The 7,886-nt window shown below is 32.9% G+C and overlaps 1 protein-coding gene across 1 annotated transcript; it reads left to right on the top strand.

The window, feature by feature from the left end:
• The first annotated feature begins 1,554 nt into the window (after nucleotides 1-1,554).
• LOC129321757 (protein DETOXIFICATION 27-like) lies at nucleotides 1,555-6,534 on the top strand. Its single transcript, XM_054967655.1, has 7 exons — nucleotides 1,555-2,058; nucleotides 2,148-2,689; nucleotides 2,867-2,953; nucleotides 3,102-3,158; nucleotides 5,543-5,900; nucleotides 6,020-6,109; nucleotides 6,256-6,534. The coding sequence occupies exons 1-7, from the start codon at nucleotides 1,750-1,752 to the stop codon at nucleotides 6,367-6,369; spliced, it is 1,557 nt and encodes a 518-aa protein (XP_054823630.1). The 5' UTR covers nucleotides 1,555-1,749; the 3' UTR covers nucleotides 6,370-6,534.
• Nucleotides 6,535-7,886: the final 1,352 nt, after the last annotated feature.

A 7,886-nucleotide genomic window follows, 5' to 3' on the forward strand; every position in this document is an offset into this window, starting at 1 on the left:
GGAAGAAAAAAAAATGAAAAGAGAATGATGGTGTGTGTTGTTGTTGTTTTTTTTTTTTAAAGGTGTGGGTCGCACACTCACTTTCTTTCATTTCTTTCTTTCTTTTTCTCTTTATATGTATTTACACCAAACACACACCAGCGGATTTCATCCGTCCCCTACCCCCCTTTTTTTTTTCGTTTTTATTATTTTTATCTCTTTTCTTCTTTTCTTTTAATACTATTATTATTATTTTTATTTTAAAAAAATCATAACTTAGAATTTTATCTAAATTAGATCCAAATAATAACCTCCTAACCAAAATTATTTATTTTTAAATATTCCTTCAAAATTACTCATTTGCTCTTAGTTAACTTAATTAATCTTGAGTTAAATTTTGATATGTTACACAAACTCTCAAAGGTAGGTCTACTTGTTAAAGGTAAAGGAGGTTCAGTGTCAATATATTCCTCAACCACTTTTTCATCAACTACAATAAATATTAACTAAATTGTGTCATTATTAAATATATATATATATATATATATATATCACAAGAAAAAATATAAAATTACCATATAATGGTGGCACAAAACCATGCAACTAATTGCGGGTATAAATTGAAGCTTGCATATTATCTCAAAGGAGACTATAACAATACTTTGTTAGGACATGAGAGCCTATGCTAAAAGCTAATTCACTAGTTATTATAATGATTGCAATACTTAATCAAAATATCATATGCTATCCTTGAAAGATTTAAAAATTATTGTTGATTAGTCTTCCACCAATGCAACACATTTAAAATTTAGAAACCGGTGACCATCAAAGAAAGCTTCTTCCAAATAATAATATAATTCAAATTTCAAAATGGAAGAAACATCTTTACTCTTGAAATCAAGAAAATTCTACATTTAAAAAATAAAATAAAAAGTATCAAACAAGGAATTATAAGCCAAAAGCAATGAGATAATGTGCATTAGACAACTAAAACTTACACCATAAAGTTGAGTCTAAAATATGGCCGATTCCCTCTTCTTTAATTTCTGTCATTCTTTCACTTGTGCTTGAGCTTATTGACTTTGTATTGGAGTTAAACTTGATATAAGATTAATAAAAGATCCACCCATATATTTGTATTGATCAAAGATATAATATAACTTTTGCCAGAATTTTGGTGCCTATTATAGAAGACCATTTTTTTTAAAAAAAATAAATCCAAACCTAAATGGGAATTTTTTTAATGGCCATTTTTTAACAATCTAAAATTGAACAATGGTAATTTCTTCTCTGCCAAAAGTCAATGCCCAATAGTCCAGAATATTAAACATTTCTTAAATAAGTTTTTTTGGGTTATCGCATTTTAAGTGTGGCTCTGGTCAGTTAAGCTACCATTTAGTTTCTTTTAATCTTCTCAATTTGCCTTTAACATTATGACTTTCTTTTTCTTTTTTTGTTATTAATATATTTGATCTTCTTACAAAAAAAACAAAAAATTAGGGCACACCACGCTTTCTTTCTTTGTTTTATTTTTCTTGGCCGGAACACGCTACACTCTTCATTAGTCTTCTCGATTTTGGACAAACTCTTCATCAGCCTTCAAACCCTTAAATTTTTATCAGTTGTCAGGCGTCTTACAACGCACGTTTTTTACTTTCCCTGTCGTTTTCGAAGAGAACAATGGCTTTGGTATTTTTCATGTCCGCCAAGACAGATCTTCGTGCTCTACTTATAGTCTGCAACTTCTCTTGAATCTCTTCTGGTATAGACATGGCAGAAATGGCGAGCAACGAATCAGCTTCACCCTTACTAGGGGAAGCGAACACCACTTTGCTGCTGCAAAATCGCCCACCTTCATCAACGTCTATTCCATTGAAAGGCCACCAAGGCCTCGCTCAAAGGGTTTGGATTGAATCAAAGAAGCTCTGGCACGTAGCTGGACCCTCAATTTTCAGCCGTCTACTTTCCTATTCCATACTCGTCATCACCCAAGCATCCGCCGGCCATCTCGGTGACCTCGAGCTCGCTGCCATGTCCATTGTCATAAATGTCATTGTGGGACTCGACGTCGGACTCATGGTATGTATATAACATTTCTTACTTCAAAGTCGTAATCTTTTCTTTGAGCCAACATGAGATCGATATACAATGGGTTTGTGTTTGATCAGCTGGGTATGGCAAGCGCCTTAGAAACACTATGTGGGCAAGCTTACGGGGCCAAGAAGTACAGCATGCTGGGGGTTTACCTACAACGTTCATGGATCGTTCTCTTGACGTGTTGTGTTGTGCTTTTGCCTGTGTTTCTGTATGCTTCGCCAGTGTTGAAGCTTCTGGGCCAGCCACCTGAGATAGCAGAGATGTGTGGTGTTTTGTCTGTGTGGATGATCCCTCTTCACTTCAGCATGGCGATCCAGTTCCCTCTGTGGAGGTTTCTGCAGTGCCAGTTGAAGGCAGGTGTGATTGCTTGGGTGTGCTTATTGACACTGGCTTTTCATATTGTCGTGACTTGGTTATTTGTGTACAAACTTGAGCTTGGAGTTATTGGATCAGCTGCAACTATAAATATATCATGGTGGATTATGAATTTAGGGCTTCTGGTTTACGCTTGTTGTGGATGTTGCCCTCTTTCATGGACTGGTTTCTCCATTGATGCTTTTTCTGGCTTATGGGAATTCCTCAAACTCTCTGTTGCTTCTGGGATCATGCTCTGGTACCGCTTATAATATACTATATTTTGTTAATAATATAAATATGTATGACATGTGATTCAGAACTGTCAGGTAAAGTGGTAAACATGCACGATATGAAATAGATGCTTTTTTATGATTGTTCTATTATTGTTGGAAATGATGGTATGTATGTTTTTTTTTCCCCCCCTCACTTGCAGCTTGGAGAATTGGTATTATAGAATACTGGTATTGATGACAGGAAATCTTGACAACGCCCAGGTTGCTATCGATGCTTTGTCAATATGGTAAACACCTTTTCTTCCTTGTTGCATATATTAATATATATTTCCTTTTTAACTATTACAATGTTAACTTTAATTTTCTTCTCTATTTTTTTTATTTGCATCCCAACACTTCATGGAATGATTTTTTGTATTTAATATGTGGCAAAAGCATGGGTATAAATGCTTGGGAGATGATGATTCCTATGGCGTTTTTGGCTGCGACTGGGTAATTGATACTATCTCTTAACATTTTACTCTTGAAACATTCAAATTAGTAGTGGTGGCATCAACAATTCTTGTTTAAATCAATTCAACGTAATTATAAGAAACAAGCGTGACTGAGGCGTCGTCGGATTAATACATGAGGCTATCAAGCCTCGAATTATATATATGTACAGTGGCTGTAACAAGCATGTCCGTGTACATATGTATATATATTTTGTTTGTCACAGTTTCTGGCTCTTTGTCGTATGGCTCAGCATTTGTGCACATGCATACATGTATATAAATAATAAACATATGAATAGTGATCTATCAATTTTGGAAGGTTTTTCTTGTTGGGTAGTTTTTGGATTGGTCCAGTGTGAATTTAATTTCGATGCCTTCCACTGTGCTACCAGACAAAAAATCCCCAGCAGATCTAAAATACGGGTGTCCTCTTTTTTCTTGTTTATTTCTCTTTTCATGTGGCAAGCAACTAGTTCTCCTAGTTTTATAGGACTCAGCTTCTTTTCATTTTCTCCCCTCTCCACTTCCTCTCTATTTTCCATCTCAATCATTGGATTCATTTTTAAACAGTTAAAATTTGATATTTTATTAAATTATAATTATATTCATTTTTTATAAAGTTTTACATTTTAATAATAATTTTATGAAATATTAAATCTCAACCATTCAAAAATGAATCCAACAGTTGAGATGGAAAGTGAAGAGAAAATGAAAAGAGAAAAAAATGAAGAGAAGTCAAGTTCAATTTTATATGTTGAGATTTGGCCAAAAATGAGGGGCCAACATTTTTTTTTCCCCGAAAATATGTTTTTTGGGGTGAAATTTTGAAAAGAATTGCATGAATGCCATTCATGTGTGGTCTTTTCAACTTGGGTGACAACTCCATCCCCAAATCTTGATCAGTTACTCTTCAACCTCCTTTCCATGATCTTTCTACTGTCAATGTGAGTCGTACCAAAACTTTCCCAACAAAAAAACATAAATGTAGTTGTGGCATGCTAATGCACACACCCACCTACAAGGCATGTGATATATATAAAACGAAATATATTGTATTTAAGTAAAGTTTAATTTGAAGTATTTTAGCTTCTCTAATACATGCATCAATTAGATAAGTACTCCATGGGTTAAAAAATATAAAATATTTTTTGAGGATTTAAATATTAAAAAATGTAAGATATTTTTAGTCTTTTAAGATATAATCATTACCTTTTTTTTTCAAGAGTGTCCCTATTGATAGTGACTTTATATTTATTATAGAATGTTTAATAAGAGTAAATATAAAAAGATAGAATTAGTTTGAAAGTAGGTTACTACTTTATTGAGAATAAAATTTAGTTAAAAATATTTTACATTTTTAAACGGAGAAAGTATATATGACAAATGGTATATCCAAACTAGAGTCTCTATTTCATGTTAATTTTGGGTTAGAAACTTCTAGTGTGCCTTTTTTTAATGTTCTTTATGATATTTAATTTTCTCAATTCTATTTTTTTCTTTTATTATTGACTTCTATATAAAATAAAAGACATATATTCTGATATCTTAAAGTTTTTAAATGGTATAATTTTATACTTTTTATGATTTTTTTAAAAATGTTAAATTTATACACTTATCTTAGAAAAATAGTAAAAAAATATAAAATTATACCGTTTTGAAACTTCAAAATATTAAAATGTGTATTATTTTATGTAAAAGTCAATTATTGAAAGCAAGAGGAAAATCAAAGTTGGGAATGTGAGATATTACAAAGAGTATTATATAAAAATACATTAGAGGCCTCTAATCTACTCGTTGAATTTATATGAAATATAAATATAGAACAAAAAACTATATTTAATTTCATGAGTTATGAAAAGAGCATGTCAAGTTTTTTAAGTATATGTATAGTCTAGGGAAATACTTAGGTACTTAATATTATTTATATGTACTTAATATATTTTTATCTAATTAAATCAAAGCAAGTGAATTTTAATATATTAATAAAATTATTAATAAGAATTTATTATAAAATAAATAATTCATAAAAGATACACATGCATGTATTGATTTAATTAGAAATAAGTTACTTAAATTTATAAGATTAACTGTATAAATTCTTTTCTAGCCAATACTCACCCTCACTTGTATAAGATTTCGTTCTCATCCTCACTTATATATGCTTCCACGCTTCTTAAAATACTCGGTTTGAAAGAACAAACTAATACAAACTCGTCTTAATTACACGTATGGCGCTTACTTTCAAAATCAAAACACGATAAATTGGACAAGTAAATAAAGCAACAAAAAAGGGATGCCGCCTCTAGCCACAATCCTAATAACATGTCTTAAAAGACTCTCATGGTAACATTGATTGTGGAAGACTATTGTTCTAATTGGCAGAGTGAGGGTTTCGAATGAGCTTGGAGCTGGGAATGGAGAAGGAGCCAAGTTTGCAACGATAGTTTCAGTGGCGTCATCGACGATAATAGGCGTAGTGATATGTGTCTTAATTATGATCTTTCACAACCAAATCAGCCTTCTCTTCTCTTCAAGCAAGCCTGTTCTTGAGGAAGTCAAGAAGCTCTCTCTTCTGCTAGTCTTCACAATTCTGCTCAACTGCGTTCAACCTGTACTCTCAGGAGTGGCTGTGGGGTCAGGTTGGCAGTCCTACGTGGCATACATAAACGTCATCTGCTACTATCTCATCGGCTTGCCTTTAGGATTTCTGACCGGCTGGGTCTTCCATCTGGGGGTCATGGTATGTCTTGGTCTTTAACTCGATCTGTCTTCTTGTGTTGAATCTGAATTTAATTAGCATTTCCTAATTATAACATTACAGCACTTTGATATATATATATATATATATATTTGTTGCAGGGTATCTGGGCAGGGATGATATTTGGTGGTACAGGAACTCAGACACTAATATTGGCCTTCATCACTGTTCGCTGCAACTGGGACACACAGGTTATTAATAAATACCTACAAATATATACTTCACTTAAATTAAAGATCAAAGAACCTGAATAAACATACTCATAGTTTCTGGTTTCAAATAACACGAGGCTTAATTATATATAAATTGGGGGTGGGGGGTGTTTGAAAAAATGCAGGCAGAGGAAGCAAGCTTGCAGATAAGGAAGATGGAAGATCAGAAGCCAGAAAAGAATATGACAATGGATCAGAACAACGAGAGAAGCAGGTCTTCTCCTTCTTCGTTACCCTGATGGAAAAAAAAAACAAAAGAATATTTGAGTCGCTCTCGTAGATGAATGTTTCCTCGATCTTCAGTTTGTTGTTTGTGAATGGTCCAACTCCAACCCAACTGTCTGTCTTCAATGCTTTTTATTTGATTTGATACAGCCTGCATTATATTTATTATATGATCGATATATCTGTGTGCAGAATTGAAAAATAATTTACAAAATTATTATAAATCATTGAAAACCGACTTAAAATTTTATTAAGGTTGAAGGACAAAAATAACAACTTTTTCTCTAAGAATACTTGAGTATCCTCAAGTGAATGAAGGTGTAACAATATCTAAAAACTTGTTATAAAGAGTGAACAGTTTTCATTTTATTAATGACTCGTTTGGTATATTGAAATTAAAATTAGAGAAGTGGAAGTGAGAGTGAAATTGAAAAAATAAATGTTTGGTGCATTGTAACTCAGTTCTAGGTGGAACTTACTTCCATAAAAAATGATAGAATTAACTTCCATGCTACTTCTTTGATCCTAATTATAAAGTACTTTCAACATGTTTCATCAAAATTAAAAAAATCTTAAAACTCATTAAATTTGTCTAAAAATTTAATAATTTCTCAATTTTATCTCTATTAAATATACATATTTTAATAACATATTTTCTCTCTCCAACATTTAATGAAAGTTGAGTGAAAAAATTTACAATAAAATTTAATAAGATGACTTATAAATAGAATTAAAAAAATTATTCTCTCTTTGCCTTATAAATGACACAAGAGGGAGGATACACTAAGGAATTGGTTTAAGTTCTCTATAAGTTAGATTTTATGACCATCATGCCCTAAGCTATTTTATCAATTTACATATTTTGCCCCTCTAGATTTGTAAACATATTTCACCTCTCTTCTCGATTCGGACTTTAGAACTCACCAAACTTGAACAATACTCACTGAAGAACAAACACTCAAAGCTGATAGTAGTGGAGGACGTGAAGAGCAAGCTCAACCAAGTGTTGAATGCTTGTTCGTCAACCAAGAAAAGTGGATCTGCTTCTTTTATCAGGCGGGTTGAGATTATCAGATCAGGTCGAGAAATAGATCAAGAAAGTCCATCACTGGCGCCGGCGCCGTTGCCCCTCTCCCTTTCTCTCACTCAATTGTCGGCGCCACTACCCCTCTCCACCTTTCACCCAATCGGCTTCTTTCTCTCATCTCTCTGACTCTCTCATATATAGATCAAACGCCTACTTACCATTGCCCCCTCTCCCTTAACTGTTTTCGATTATTTCAGATTTGGGTCAACGGTGGATTTCAGAGCAGCAACCGACAAGTGTTTTTTTTCTTTTTTTTTTTTAATTTCGGCCTTAGATGTTATTAAATGCTTGGCTAATTGGCTTTTATTTGCCTTAAACTTCTGGGTTTGTAGTGGTCTCTTTTGTTCTAGGATGATGATTCCCGGCGGCTGCGAAGAGACTTCTTCTTCTTCTTTTTTTTTTAGAAACTGTGAAGACACTTTTTTATTTCTTCGATGATGGTTT

The sequence above is a fragment of the Prosopis cineraria genome, unplaced genomic scaffold (assembly GCF_029017545.1).
Source record: "Prosopis cineraria cultivar Desert tree isolate PC_DT_omini unplaced genomic scaffold, ASM2901754v1 PC10, whole genome shotgun sequence".
Taxonomy (NCBI): Eukaryota; Viridiplantae; Streptophyta; class Magnoliopsida; order Fabales; family Fabaceae; genus Prosopis; species Prosopis cineraria.